Source organism: Oncorhynchus keta, unplaced genomic scaffold (genome assembly GCF_023373465.1).
Source record: "Oncorhynchus keta strain PuntledgeMale-10-30-2019 unplaced genomic scaffold, Oket_V2 Un_contig_37_pilon_pilon, whole genome shotgun sequence".
In the NCBI taxonomy this organism is placed as follows: Eukaryota; Metazoa; Chordata; class Actinopteri; order Salmoniformes; family Salmonidae; genus Oncorhynchus; species Oncorhynchus keta.
The window spans coordinates 167,021-182,500 of NW_026287438.1; the positions used below are offsets into that span (position 1 = coordinate 167,021).

At 41.7% G+C, this 15,480-nt stretch overlaps 2 protein-coding genes across 5 annotated transcripts in view; one reads left to right on the forward strand and one right to left on the reverse strand.

The window, feature by feature from the left end:
• The window catches only part of LOC118381006 (granule associated Rac and RHOG effector protein 1-like), a 45,596-nt gene extending 44,175 nt beyond the window's left edge, over positions 1-1,421 (reverse strand). Inside the window, exon 1 of one of the 4 annotated variants that reach the window (XM_035767968.2) lies at positions 1,285-1,421. The gene's annotated coding sequence lies outside the window, so the exon portion shown is untranslated. Of the gene's footprint in view, positions 1-15; positions 175-1,284 lie in introns of those variants that run through there. The other 3 variants (XM_035767970.2, XM_035767967.2, XM_035767969.2) reach the window with 3 other exon arrangements.
• Positions 1,422-2,287: 866 nt separating this feature from the next.
• The window catches only part of LOC118381004 (glucose-6-phosphate isomerase-like), a 25,764-nt gene continuing 12,571 nt past the window's right edge, over positions 2,288-15,480 (forward strand). Inside the window, exons 1-16 of the mRNA XM_052508650.1 lie at positions 2,288-2,468; positions 3,260-3,350; positions 3,540-3,608; positions 3,806-3,925; positions 4,139-4,222; positions 4,380-4,526; positions 5,168-5,239; positions 5,330-5,374; positions 5,490-5,543; positions 8,167-8,227; positions 8,389-8,432; positions 8,529-8,681; positions 9,036-9,165; positions 9,375-9,451; positions 14,909-15,037; positions 15,329-15,404. Of these exons, the coding sequence (XP_052364610.1) occupies positions 2,350-2,468; positions 3,260-3,350; positions 3,540-3,608; positions 3,806-3,925; positions 4,139-4,222; positions 4,380-4,526; positions 5,168-5,239; positions 5,330-5,374; positions 5,490-5,543; positions 8,167-8,227; positions 8,389-8,432; positions 8,529-8,681; positions 9,036-9,165; positions 9,375-9,451; positions 14,909-15,037; positions 15,329-15,404 (1,471 nt within the window). The 5' untranslated portion in view covers positions 2,288-2,349. The remainder of the gene's footprint in view (positions 2,469-3,259; positions 3,351-3,539; positions 3,609-3,805; positions 3,926-4,138; positions 4,223-4,379; positions 4,527-5,167; positions 5,240-5,329; positions 5,375-5,489; positions 5,544-8,166; positions 8,228-8,388; positions 8,433-8,528; positions 8,682-9,035; positions 9,166-9,374; positions 9,452-14,908; positions 15,038-15,328; positions 15,405-15,480) is intronic.

Genomic DNA, 15,480 nt, shown 5'->3' on the forward strand with positions numbered 1-15,480 from the left:
TACACTAGATTTTACCTACTATAAATCGGTGATCCTCTTTCAAATCCGACCAGCTTGGTACTAGTCGGTTGTGTGGTCAGTTCAAGTGAGCCGAGTTATCCACCTTTGAAGCATAGAAAAATGCATAGACGTAGCTCGTAGGCTAGTATTTATGAATCTGATCACTATTTAGCAGGAAGGTGCAACATAATCTCCGCAAGCGCAGTACGCCGGTTTCATCGAAACTCATGCAGACAACACGGGGCACTATGTTGCAAGCTATTAATACGGCCCTTTAACGCCCTAAACTACAACGAAATCGCCTGTCAGGCTCGAGTGGAGAAAAAGTTCGGCAACATAGTTACACAAAATACATGAGAATATCACTGTAACAAACGCTATTCGGTTTGGAAAAGCATGCTTTATTTTACCTTTATTTAACTAGGCAAGTCAGTTAATAACAAATTATTATTTACAATGACCGCCTACCCAATGACCGCCTACCCGGGTCGAACGGCAGATTTTTAACCTGTCAGCTCGGGGATTCGATCCAGCAACCTTTCGGTTACTGGCCCAACGCGCTAACCGCTAACCACTAACCCCCATAAGCCACACCCAAAGATCTAACGTTAGCAGCCAAGTAACTAGTAGGCTGTGAATTGTCAGAGTACCATAGACTATTAGAAGGGTTCCATACCCATTGTAAACACGTTTGCCCCCTCCTTAGACAAGTTTACCTATCTTAGTTACCTAGCTTTAGTTAGCTGGCTGGCTAGCTAGCTACCTTCCCTGACCCTCGAAAGACACTAATTTAAATTGCCTCGCTGGAAGGGCAAACAGCATATTTGCAAAAATAATGTCCCAAAACCAATCAATCATATCACACTAGGTAACGTTAGCTAGTCCACATTTACATTATTTCAGGGATATCTTAAAATAAATACTAAAAGCCAGTTCACTACCAAGCATTCATAGTTTGAATGTCTTAGAACTTCTTGCAACTGATGCTAAATTGTAGGTTTCTGGTTAGTAGCTACTGAACGGCCACATAACTCCCAAAGACCACCGCTAACTAGCTAGTTATCGACAACCAATGTAAGCGTTAGCTATCTAGGTACTGTAGCTAGCGCTCTGCGACACGATTTCTTAAAAGCTAGAACACAAAAAACAAACCTAATACAACTGGTACACAAGGATACTATTCCTTGTTACAACAACTGTTGTTCGTGAAGGGATTAAATTTGTTAAGAGCTTTCAGATAAAAACGTTTTTAATCAAAGTACAGTTGATAAGCGCATCACTTACCAGCTAGCTAGGCATCCACCCTCTTGACAGCGAATGAAGTCTGTATACAACGGATGTGACGTTTCTCTATAAAAACCAGAGCGCGTGAGCTTAACTACGAACATCGCTTGATCACACGGATCAGACACACTCAAAACCTCGAATTCGATCTGAAGTGAATGCTAAGATGAAAGCGTCAGATATAAAAATATTTTTATAACATCATTACTTCATCACAAAGATTATGTTTTATGTAGATAATATGGCATGACATCAGTTACAAATTCAAGTGTGGAAGAACAATACATTACGCTTTTCATAACTAATTGTATCATTATTTTAATCGATTAGGTGTATTTATAAACAATCCCACTGAAACAGTAAAACATGTTTTTGTTACAAGAATCGAATTGTCGCACAAGGGTATTTATGTATATTCCGTGGAGTTATCCGCCCTCTAGTGGTCTTTTTAACTGAATAGGTGAAGTATCACTTATCAAACACTAGCGTGCGACAAAGATTCGACACTAACATGTCTCCCACTGGACGAGACGCACTTAGGTGGTCCACACATTGATGCTGTTCTAATAATATAATTATCACCCGGAGCTACAATATTCAGCATGAATTGAGATTTCCCTTGGTCCTATGTTAAAAAACATAATTTCAAAAAATAGTATCACATCTGATGGCAATTAGAGTTTATTAATTAGATTTGAATGGGGTGCACTGACGTTTATTTAACTTTAGAAGTTGTATTCAATTATTCATTGATACTGTTGTCACTCCATTTTATAAATGACAGTGTGACGTTTTTTTGTCATGGAATTTGGTACTCTATGTCATGAATTGTAAGTTCAGTCGTTTGGTAATGTTATGGACTTAGCTACACAACATAGTCTTGATCGCTGCATTACTGATACAGTATGTGTGGCTGTGCTGCACGATCCGAAGTATCGTGTTATTATAGGAGGGGCAAGTGTAGCGGGTTGGTTGCCCTTCAAAAGCCTCTCCTCTCGCACCTTCCGGTCTCACTCAACCAGGGTAGTTGAGCTGAAAGGACCGCGCTCAACACATCTCGACACCATGGGACTCACACACGACCCAACCTTCCAGAAACTGGAGAAATGGTACCATGAACATGCTCTGCACCTCAACATGAGGAAGATGTTTGAGGAAGACAAGGAGAGATTCCACAAATTCAGGTATCTTTATGGTTGGCATTTATTTTGAAATTGTCAGTGTTAATTTCTTGAAGATACACACAGTATCCTTATTCTCAAAAACATTATTACATCACCAGTATAAAATGTGATTTAAATTTAAATGCTGTCCATCAGAAAATGTTGTCTTCACTTCAGGCTATTACCTTTAGACAGGCTAAAAGCACATAATGTGTCATCATAAACAGATGCCACTGCCAATAAAAAACTACCATACAATTTGAGATCTTTGCAATTCATTCAGGTGCAACTGTCTCCTTCCCCAAAATATGAAGTAGTGCCTTTTATCAGAGTAGCTTATGGGCTTCCACACCATAAAAAATGCACAGCACTGTCACTGTATGTAGACATGTGAACTCTGAACTCTCTTCATGTACTGCTAGTGATGTGCGGGTTTGTTGTCTGATGTCTGTCTGTATTGCTGTCTGTATTGTAATAACCCTAACCTTCTTAAGTGCATTACAAACACTTCCACATACACAAGCAAACAGTAGAATTGGGATACCCTGCTTGCCTTGGAATTAGAAAATAAGTGGCTTCAGGTTTCGATTGGGCTACCCCTCAAATTCACTACAAAATGCTTGTGGTGAAACAGAACAGATTTATATTTGTTTCATGGTAAATGGCTGTTTGATTTTGTAACTTGTGGGCAAAAAGTTATTGAGCTAATTGCCTAAATCCAGAAACAGACAGAATTACATATAGAATCCCTCATTTAATAGGATCTCTGTGGAAACAGATCACTCACCCTGTCAAATGTTCTGTCTGAATAGCACAACGCTGAAGACAGATCATGGAGACATTCTGATTGATTACTCTAAGAATCTCATCACTGAGGATGTCATGAAGATGTTGGTCGAACTGGTAAATCACTGCTTCTCTATCATTATGATTCAAATAACACAACAATTACAAATAGCCATACTGTATTTGGCATTTACCTACAGTCATTATAAAAACAGTCTTCTTCTGCTGTGCGTCCAGTACCATATCAACCTTTCTGACATGGAAGGCCCATTTGCCCACCGATAGATGTATATATGTTTTCTCTAGGGCAAGTCGAGGGGGATTGAGGCCACCAGGGACAAGATGTTCCATGGAGACAAGATCAACTTCACTGAGGTGCGTATCTGAGCTTTAGCCTGAGCGTGGTTTATTATCAATGTTATTATCATTGTGATACTGAATGGCCAAATATAACACACCTGACACCTCCTCAGAAATAGGCTTGAAACAAATCAATGGCACTACATACATTTGCTGTAATTCTTATATCAGTGTGTGTGTCCTTACTGTATCTTCTCCTCCTGTTTGGTTAGGGCCGTGCTGTGCTCCACGTGGCTCTGAGGAACCGCTCCAACCATCCCATCATGGTTGACGGACATGATGTGATGCCTGAGGTCAACAAAGTCCTGGAGAAGATGAAGGGCTTCTGCCACGTGAGTGGGAGCTGACCCAAGGGTCTCAATTTTGTAGCAATCCCCCAAATCGCTTAGTGAGACCGTTTGTATTTCCAATTTGAATAGTTACAGTACCGTTTATACATAGAATTGCTAGCTATCTCCCTGTGGCATTCAAGGCATAACAAATTAAATTTGACTGAACTGTGTAGGCACTTTATTCAATGGTCTACTCGTTTGTGTCTGGTGTAGAAAGTTCGCAGTGGCGAGTGGAAGGGCTGGACTGGAAAGTCCATCACAGACGTTGTCAACGTCGGCATTGGTGGATCGGACCTGGTAAGTAAAATTTTCAACGTATCATTTGTTAAAGTGTCAATATTTTATTTATATTTTTTTATTTAACCTTTATTTAACTAGGCAATATGATGTTTCACTATTCGGTGTGAAAGCTACCTCTGCCATCACTGTGTATTTGTTGTGTCTTCTTTGCCAGGGTCCTCTAATGGTGACTGAGGCTCTGAAGAACTACTCCAAGGGAGGTCCCCGTGTGCATTTTGTCTCCAACATTGACGGCACACACATCGCCAAAACCCTTGCTGAGCTCAATGCTGAGACCACCCTGTTCATCGTGGCCTCCAAGGTGCCTGCTTTTAAATGTCTTTACCATACCAGTGCATTCACTGGTTTTATTGTTTTGTCTGAACACTTGAGAGAGAGATATTCTTCTTCAATATTGGTCTAAAAAAATTAGAAGAAAGACATACAAAAGACATTGACAAAGAGCAAAGAAACTGCATCTGATAATATGTAAACTCAAAGTTCCATTCAGCTATAGCAGCAACAGTTGTTTGATACAATGGATGTTTCCATTGAAACAAAGGGATCAGTGGTGCTGCATGCCATGTCGTGCCTTCTCTCCTATGCCTCTGCCTCTGTAGAGTGGTAGCCAAAATTATGTCTGAATGGCTTTCCTATTGTCACCGAGCCCTGAGACTGGGTGGAGAGATTAGCATGAACTGCTAGTGGTTTAGTACTGTACACAGTAGCCTAAACACACGTGGTCCTTCTGTAGCTCAGTTGGTAGAGCATGGCGCTTGTAACGCCAGGGTAGTGGGTTCGATTCCCGGGACCACCCATACGTAGAATGTATGCACACATGACTGTAAGTTGCTTTGGATAAAAGCGTCTGCTAAATGGCATATATTATTATTATTATTATATTATTAGAAATGCAATGTCTTTGGTGTTACTGTAGTGGTTTAACTGTCTGTCCTTTTTCAGACTTTCACCACCCAAGAGACCATCACCAATGCAGAGTCTGCCAAGGAATGGTTCATTGAGCACGCTAAAGATGTGGGTAACCTTTTTACAGGGAAAGGAGTTGAATTCTATTACCGAAGATGAATGCAAAGTATGTTAAATTAAACCCTGTCTTCTTTACAGAAATCTGCTGTTGCCAAGCACTTTGTGGCGCTCTCCACTGCCGGCGTAAGTTCTTATTTTTGCAACACACCATCATAAATGCAGTGATATGCTCTGCATGTGTTTCTGTAAAATAAAATAACATTCTAATTCTGTTCTTTCTATCTCCTCTCTTCTGCAGCCTTTAGTGAAGGCCTTTGGCATTGATCCTGACAACATGTTTGGCTTCTGGGATGTGAGTGCATGTTATCTGATGATGCAGAATGTCATGTGTGCAGTGCATTTGGGGTAGTACAGTGCTCTTCCTGCAATCACCGGCTCTTGATGGGGGACTTAGGCAACAACTATAAATAGCATAGACTTCTGACCTGTGAAGTAGGTGCCTGGGCTCACAGGCTGGCAGCTGTGGGGTAATCAGAAGCCGCACTCTCCAGCTCTGCTCTCAAAGAGTATTATATTATTGGTAGCGACCTTCTCCCTTGGAGAGGTTACTGTAAAGGCTGGGTCACATCAAAGGTCAGAAAGCTACATTTAGTTACATTGTTGGTATTTAAAGGGTAACGGCTCTAACATGCCGTGCCCTTTCACGTCTGAGTAAAGATAGCTGCTTGCTCTCAGAAGTAATATGTATAAAAGGCAGCTGTGTGTATTCATGGATGCCAAGGGAAGCCAGGCTTCCCCAAAAATGGACCAAGAAAAAAGATTTACTCTACTCTTTGTTTCATAAATTTCCTTCAATTTGCAAGAGGCTGAGAAAGCATCCAAGTGAACGAAACAGCGCCCCCTCTGTCTCAGCATGTGTAGCATATTTCTGAAAAACCTTGAATTGTGGCATCTCATTGTCCTGTTGTCCTCTGGTGGCTAGATAGCGAGGTAAAATCATCCCTTTCCGAAATTAGCCATCGATGGAAATAGGGATTTGGACTTGTGGTTTTACTTAATTTTCCTTTCTGGTCAATGACTATAACAGCTATTCTGACCTAATCATACATTCATACATTGTTCCCATGGCCTGAGAGGATGGAAGTTCAACATGTAGCTAGATGTAGTATGGTAATGTTAACTAGCTGGCCTGGCATATTGTTGCCCATGAAAGGAAGTTAGTCTAGTGAGCAAGTATGTTAGCTAGGTAGCCTAGAACAACAAAAACTAAAAGCGTGTACTGTCATAGACCGCTTAGGCAACATAAAAGAGGAGGATAGCATTAGCGTTTCTCAACACGTAGGGTGAGTCAACATGTTTTTTATACTCACACACACACACGCCAGTGGTGGTTCTAGACCATTTTAACTGGGGGCAGCTGGGGCCAGTTGTACTGTTAGAGGGGCCAATTACATTAGATGTTATTGTTGTCATTTTGTTTTCTTCACTGCATTGCAGGCATAAGCAGGCAAAAGACCATGTTCATAATCATCATCGTTGCCACTGTCTAATAACACAACGATAGTAAATATTAGTTATGTAAAAATTATATCATATTCCACATTTAGGGGGGCCACAAGGGGGTCCAAAATTGTTGTCACAGGGGCACCGTGGACATCAACTTACGTTGATTGGACTAATCGTTTCTTGTATCTTTTAGTTGTCTATGTATTATACTAAGAATAGGTGATTCGATGATGTTGAAGTTGAAATGGTGCTGGAATAATGGAGGCAGCTCCTGTTTTCTTTACGACTTGCAGTAACTGTGTTCTAAATCAATAGTTGTTTAGTAGTTCGAAAATGTTTGAACTACCAGATTATAAAGCAAAAAACGCAATTATCACAACACATAGATTGTAATATGGCTTTTTTTCTGGATTGGCTTTCCCAGTGATTTTACCCATGCACCACTACTGATTAAAGGTGGCATTCACATTGAAAATAATAATGACAAGTGAGAATATTTAGAAGTTGGGGTCTGCCTTTTCATATATAGGCCCCCCCGGCTATTTGTGACTTATTACACACTGTTTATTATATTATTACCCAAATGAAGTGCTGTGTAATATGGGTGTCACTTTCGTTATAGAGATGAGACCAAGGCGCAGCGTGATGTGAATACATCTTCTATTTCAATGAAACGAAGAACACTTCAACAAACTTACAAAAACGCAACGCTATATAGAATAAGTGCGGACACAGGCAACTAATACATAGACAATCACCCACGAATTACCCAAGGAATATGGCTGCCTAAATATGGTTCCCAATAAGAGACAACGATAAACAGCTGCCTCTAATTGAGAACCAATCTCGGCAACCATAGACATACAAAACACCTAGACTAGTAAACAACCCCATAAACATACAAAAACCCTAGACAGGACAAAAAAACACAACAAACCACCCCTTGTCGCACCCTGACCTAACCAAAATAATAAAGAAAACAAAGATAACTAAGGTCAGGGCGTGACAATGGGGGATACATTCTCTGCAGTGGGCTGAAATGTGTCACCACAGATAGATAAGGGTTAATGGTAAGGAATTTCAAGACAATGGTATGGAATTTTTAGAGGCTTGGGGCCTCTTTCTGGGGCACGCTGTAGGGCCAAGTGAGATTGGGCACAGTTCCCCGTCTCTGTGTCACTTTCAATTACGTAAGCTGCAGAGTGCTCTGAGGTTTCTGAATCTTCTCAGGACACCACCAGACACCAATTAATATAAAATACATAGACCAGAATGCACAGCACTGAAATAGTAAAGTAATTTCAGTAAGAGTCACGTTTCTCAGTTACATAACATTGGTGTTAGGGTCACTACATTTGGGGGGGGGAATACATGTTGCATATTCAAAGTTGTACTGTGAAAATGATTAAGCTCAAGAAATGTTTGTTGATATTGTGCACATTTCTAACCAGATTGTTGCTGTGTTTTAGTGGGTTGGTGGACGTTATTCCCTGTGGTCTTGTATTGGATTGTCCATTGCTCTGCACATCGGTATGTACATTATGTTGTAGGTTTATTCTCCCGGTTTAGATATTCTAATGCTTTGATCAGCTGCCTGTACTCTATCTGAGTAGAATAACCTTTGTAATCAGTTGTTAAAAGGAGATATTTGAAGTATAACTCAAAGTCTCTGGTCTTTTCTTTCTTCCCAGGCTATGACAACTTTGAGAAGCTTCTAGAAGGGGCTCACTGGATGGTAAGTACAGCCAATTATTCTCACTGTCCAAAGACTTGGAAACTTTTCTATTGGTCAGATAAATACGTGTGAGTTGACCCCCTCTTGTTTCTGTAGGACAACCATTTCAAAACAGCCCCTGTGGAGAAGAACGCTCCCATGCTCCTGGCTCTGCTGGGTGTCTGGTACATCAACTTCTTCCAGGCCGAGACCCACGCCATGCTGCCTTATGACCAGTACATGCACCGATTCGCTGCCTACTTCCAGCAGGTCCGTCAGTCACTACCTGGGTTAAGAGCCTTTACCAGGGTTAAGAGTAATTTCCACAGTTAAGACATAACTGAGTGTAACATAAGTAAACTGCCAAAGCAAAACACAGTGAAGAATGTGTCAGTCTACTGGCAATTTACGATAAATACTATAAAAATGTATACACCCACTCCTTGTCCTGAATGTAGGCTGTGGTCGGATATATTGTCAGATTTGTATTGATCAAATGGAAATATGTTTTACTGTGCATACTAAGTCAAGGTTAAATAGCCTGATGATAATGTTGTTTTAGTATTAGTTTAAATTGAACTGAAACGGAACACCGAAGATGTTCAATTCATGTGATGTCTATAGGGTGACATGGAGTCCAATGGAAAGTACATCACTATTCATGGCAAACGTGTCAACTACCATACTGGCCCCATCGTATGGGGAGAGCCTGGCACCAACGGACAGCACGCCTTCTACCAGCTCATTCACCAAGGTACTGCATCCTTAAAGGAACTGTCCAGTTAAAATCTGACTTTTAAAAGTTCATATTCTCTTAACTCATACCCAAATAATGTTGCTGACTGGTCCATAAGCTCTTCAACATATTGATTAATGGTCAGCTGAAATGGATGAATATGTATGTTATGGAAGAGTAATATGTTATTAGTCACAGATGCAGTGTTACTGCTGTGTCCTCCACAGGAACTCGCATGGTCCCCGCTGACTTCCTCATCCCTGCCCAGACACAGCACCCCATCAGGGAAAGTAAGCACCATAAGGTAGGCTACCCCTACAAGACACATCTTCCAGCACTACCAACCCACTGGGAACCAACTGGTTAAATCAACATGTTTCAATGTAATTTGTCAATTTGTCAAGGTATTGTGATGTGTATTCTACATGTAAAATATATTGGATCTAAAATATGTTGAATTTGTACCTTTTTTTAAAACGTCAGATCTTCTTCAAAACAATAGGCTGGGCAGCCCCTCCTACTGGAGAATGTATCTACCTGCAGCTACCCTTTGACCTCCCATCCAGGGTTTTAACCAAGCCCAGCACAGCTTAGCTATGATATTTGTTATGGACAATTACCAATATGCTATTGTGAGAATGATTGTTGAGCGATCTCCTCTTAAAAACTAATTAGATTTACTGTTGCTGCCAAAAAATGCACCTTTATTTAACCAGGTAGGCTAGTTGAGAACAAGTTCTCATTTACAACTGCGACCTGGCCAAGATAAAGCAAAGCAGTGCGACACAAATAACAACACAGAGTTACACATGGAATAAACAAGCATACAGTCAATAATACAATAGAGAAAGTCTATATACAGTGTGTGCAAATGATGTAGGATAAGAGGGGTGAGGCAATAAATAGGCCATAGTGGTGAAATTATTACAGTATGGCAAATTAAACACTGGGGTGATAGATGAGTGTGCAAGTAGGGAAGATGAGTGTGCAAGTAGCGGTACTGGGGTGCAAAGGAGCTAAATAAATCAAATAAATAACAATATGGTGATGAGGTAGTTGGATGGGCTATTTAGAGATTGGCTATGTACAGGTGCAGTGATCTGTGAGCTGCTCTGACAGCTGGTGCTTAAAGCTAGAGAGGGAGATGTGAGTCTCCAGTGATTTTTGCAGTTCGTTCCAGTCATTGGCAGCAGAGAACTGGAAGGAAAGCCGGCTGAAGGAGGAATTGGCTTTGGGGGTGACCAGTGAAATTTACCTGCTGGAGTGCGTGCTGCGGGTGGGTGCTGCTATGGTGACCAGTGAGCTGAGATAAGGCTGGGCTTTACCTAGCAACGACTTATAGATGACCTGGAGCCAGGGGGTTTGGCGACGAGTATGAAGCGAGGGCCAGCCAACGAGAGCATACAGGTCACAGTGGTGGGTAGTATATGAGGCTTTGGTGACAAAACAGATGGCACTGTGATAGACTGCATCTAATTTACTGAGTAGAGTGTTGGAGGCTATTTTGTAAATGACATCGCCAAAGTCAAGGATCGGTAGCATAGTCAGTTTTACTAGGGTATGTTTGGCAGTATGAGTGAAGGATGCTTTGTTTGTGAAATAGGAAGCCAATTCTAGATTTAATTTTGGATTGGAGATGCTTAATGTGAGTCTGGAAGGAGAGTTTACAGTCTAACCAGACACCTAGGTATTTGTAGTTGTCCACATATTCTAAGTCAGAACTGTCCAGAGTCGTGATGCTGGACGGGTGGGTAGGTGTGGGCATCGATCGGATGAAGAGCATGCATTTAGTTTTCTTGCATTTAAGAACAGTTGGAGGCCACGGAAGGAGAGTTGTATGTCATTGAAACTCATCTGGAGGTTAGTTAACACAGTGTCAAAAGAAGGGCCAGAAGTATACAGAATGGTGTTATCTGCATAGAGGTGGATCAGAGAATCACCAGCAGCAAGAGCGATATCATTGATGTATACAGAGAAAATAGTCTGCCCGAGGATTGAACCCTGTGGCACCCCCATAGACTGCCAGAGGTCCGGACAACAGGCCCTCCGATTTGACACACAACTCTGTCAGAGAAGTCGTTGGTGAACCAGGCGAGGCAGTCATTTGAGAAACCAAGGCTTTTGAGTCTGCCGATAAGAATGTGGTGATTAACAGAGTCGAAAACCTTGGCCAGGTCGATGAATACAGCTGCACAGTATTGTCTTTTATTGATGGTGGTTATGATATAGTTTAGGACCGTGAGCGTGGCTGAGGTGCACCCATGACCAGCTCGGAAACCAGATTGCATAGCGGAGAAGGTATGGTGGGATTCGAAATGGTTGGTGATCTGTTTGCTAACTTAGCTTTCGAAGACCTCAGAAAGGCAGGGTATGATCGTTAGAGGTCTGTAGCATTTTGGGTCTAGAGTGTCTCCCTTTGAAGAGGGGGATGACCGCGGCAGCATTCCAATCTTTTTGGATCTCAGGCAATACGAAAGAGTTTGAACAAGCTAGTAATAGGGGTTGCAACAATTTCAGCTTTTAATTTTAGGAAGAGAGAGTCCAGATTGTCTAACCCTGCTGATTTGTAGGGGTCCAGATTTTGCAGCTCTTTCAGAACATCAGCTATCTGGATTTGGGTGAAGGAGAATTGGGGAGGCAAGTTGCAGTGAGGGTGCAGGGCTGTTGACCGGGGTAGGGGTCGCCAGGGGTAGCCTTATTTAAGATGGTGAGGAAAGAACTTTTAAAGAATAACCAGGCATCCTCTACTGATGGAATGAGGTCAATATCCTTCCAGGATACCTGGGCCAGGTCGATTAGAAAGGCCTGCTTGCTGAAGTGTTTTAGGGAGAGTTTGACAGTGATGAGGGGTGGTCGCTTGACCGCAGACCCATTATGGAGGCAGTGATCGCTGAGATCCTGGTTGAAGACAGCAGAGGTGTATTTGGAGGGCAGGTTGGTTAGGATGATACCGATGAGGGTACCCGTGTTTACGGATTTGGGGTTGTACCTGGTGGGTTCATCGATAATTTGTGTGAGATTGAGAGAATCAAAATTAGATTGTAGGATGACCGGGGTGTTAAGCATGTCCCAGTTTAGGTCACCTAACAGCACGATCTCTGAAGATAGATGGGGGGCAATCAATTCGCATATGGTGTCCAGGGCACAGCTGGGGGCAGAAGGTGGTCTATAGCAACGGTAAGAGACTTGTAGAGACCTGGATAGTAAGACAGAACTCTGCAGGCTGTCCCTGCAGTAACTCCGCCCCCTTTGGCAGTACTATCTTGTCGGAAAATGTTATAGTTAGGGATTGAAATTTCATGGTTTTTGGTGGTCTTCCTAAGCCAGGATTCAGACACAGCTAGGACATCCGGGTTGGCAGAGTGTGCTAGGACAGTGAATAAAAAAAACTTAGGGAGGAGGCTTCTGATGTTAACATGCATGAAACCAAGACTTTTACGGTTACAGAAGTCAACAAATGAGAGCGCCTGGGGAATGGGAGTGGAGGTAGGCACTGCAGGGCCTGGATTAACCTCCACATCACCAGAGAAATAGAGGAGGAGTAGGATAAGGGTACGGCTAAAGGCTAAAAGAACTGGTCGTCTAGTACGTTCAGAACAGAGAGTAAAAGGAGCAGATTTCTGGGCACGGTAGAATAGATTCATGGCATAATATACAGACAAAGGTATGGTAGGTTGTGAATACAGTGGGGGTAAACCTGTGCATAGTGATGATGAAAGAGATATTGTCTCTAGAAAAGCTAGCGGGCCGGGGCTAGCAAGCTAGCAGAAGGGCCTTTGAGGGACGTCGTGACGGAAGAAAGTCTGTTGTGGCCCCCTCGTGCTGTTACGTCGGCAGACGGATCAGCAGGGCTCCGTGTGGTAAACCAGGCCGATTGGCAAAATAGGTATAGTGGCCAAAGAATTTGTCCAATGGGCCTCTTAAGATAACAGTCCGGTGTGCTCTAGACAGCTAGCAGGCCACGGATAGCAGATGGGCATTCAGGGGACGTCGCGACGGAGGAGCCAGTTGAGAGACCCCCTCAGGCGAATCACGTCGGTAGTCCAGTCGTGATGGGTCGGTGGGGGTCCATGCCAATCGGCAAAATAGGTATTCAAGCCCAAGGAGTGTCTGATGGACTTCTTCGGCTAGCCGGGAATTGGGCCTAGCAAGGCAAGCTCCAGGCTAATTGGTTCTTGCTTCGGGATAGAGGCGTATGAAATGTGACCATACTTTACCACTCATATATCATCAATGATTCTATTTAGGACTATATAGCATTCTCAAAATATTAAACAGCTATTGTTTTAATTCAAATCCAGAATTCAACTAAAAATAGACCATACAATAGGCCTTGGGTTTCAAGCAGTGGTTGATTTCAAATGTAATGATATTTAGTGATATTAGTGTTTGGTTGTCAACGCTTCCAACATTTTGAAGGAGATGTACCTTCTGCTTGGATACTTCCACCTGTGCCATTGACATAGTCTGGCTTGTCTACAAATGAATAATTGATATATTGGAGTTAAAGAATAGGACTAAATCAAATCAAACTTTATTTCAAAGCATTAAAAGTTTGAATTTATTTGATTTAGTCCAATTCATTCATTGAGATTTTTGGTTGAGATGGAGATGTAATCCAGCATATCAATTATTCATTTGTAGACAAACAAAAATTAAAGCCAGACTAAGTAGTGGCACAGATGGAACTATCTGCAATGAAGGTAAGTCTCATTCAAATGTTGATATCAAGCTGCATTGACAACCAAACACAATTCAACATCACTTTTCACATACAATAAATACTGTAGCCTATTATTAACTTGTCGACAAGTTAACAAATGATATGTTGCATTCACGTCTCCAACTCAGCCAAAAAGTTAAAGAATCGGATTAAGACAGTGGCTCAGATGGAGCTATCCAGGCAGTAGATACATCTCCTTTTAAATATTGATTTTTTTTGATTGCGTTGTCAACCAAACAAAATTCAATACTACTTTTGTAATATAGTAAATAGCTTAAAGTTAAGGCTTTCTTACAAACTAATGTAACATTCAACCTTAAAATGAGTAACACATCCAAGGCCACATTATGAAGTTACTGTAACCATACATTTCTTCTTCCTGTATGTAATCATATAAAACATGCATGTTGCTGTAATAATCTATATAGAATCTCAAACGGCATTGATCACTTGCACCATGCACTTTTAAAATAGTCTCAACTTCCATCCAGGCCATTTGGTTCAGCTATTAGATGAAGCATAGTAATAACACAGTAATCTGTTGTATAAATAAACACTATCTGTCAGTGTATTCCTAATTTGAAATTTCCTGTGCTTTTAAATGGATGAAAGCGCAATGACAGACATTTGGGTGACAACTAAACAAAAATTAGATTTTTTTTCTATTGGAATTTTGTTAAGCTTTTATATAGATGGTTGAAAGCAGAGTGATAACACTTTGGAAATTCAACAAACCTCTGGTTGTCTTTTTGAGTGGGTGAATATAGGTTGTAATCCAATTAATCAACCATCTCAACCGAATATTACCCAATTATCCACATTGAAATGACGTGGTGTCAGTGGGAATAATCTGGGAGTAAATACCTTCCCATTCAGTGACTGAGCTAATCATTCAGTTATTCAAGTGATGCCTACTTTTACTGTTTATCCGACAAAATAACCTATGCAGTGTTCATGCTGTGTGATACTAGGGATAATGCACAGGGATAATGTCATAATGGGATAATGCCTTACCTGTTGTATCCTCTGTGTCTGTAGATCCTGATGGCCAACTTCCTGGCCCAGACTGAGGCTCTGATGAAAGGAAAGACCACAGAGGAGGCTAAGAAGGAACTGGAGGCCGGCGGCCTGACAGGAGAGGCTTTGGAAACCATTCTGCCACACAAAGTTAGTGAGAGCAGATCCCTCATGGCGCAAGTCCACTGCAGCCCCAGTCCGGCCTAAAACCTTCTATGGGCATAAACCCTGTTGTTATACTGGGGAGATTGTGTGTCTATTGCTAGGGCAGACACTGTCGCTCTGATAGGGGACGTGCGTCCTCCTAGTGGACAAAATAAGTTTTGCATCAGGATGGAAGAAGCTTCAAACAGGGTGCAACACTGTATAATTACAAGTATGCAACAACTGTCTTACAACAGGTTGTGTGATATAAAATGTTTCCTCTTGTTCTGCTGTAAGGTATTCCAAGGAAACAAGCCAACCAACTCTATTGTTTTCAAAAAGCTGAACCCATTCACACTGGGAGCACTTATTGGTAAGAGCTGAATATGGACCTGTGAACCAACAACCGATGATATTTGAAATATTGATCAAAATAATGTATTTACTTG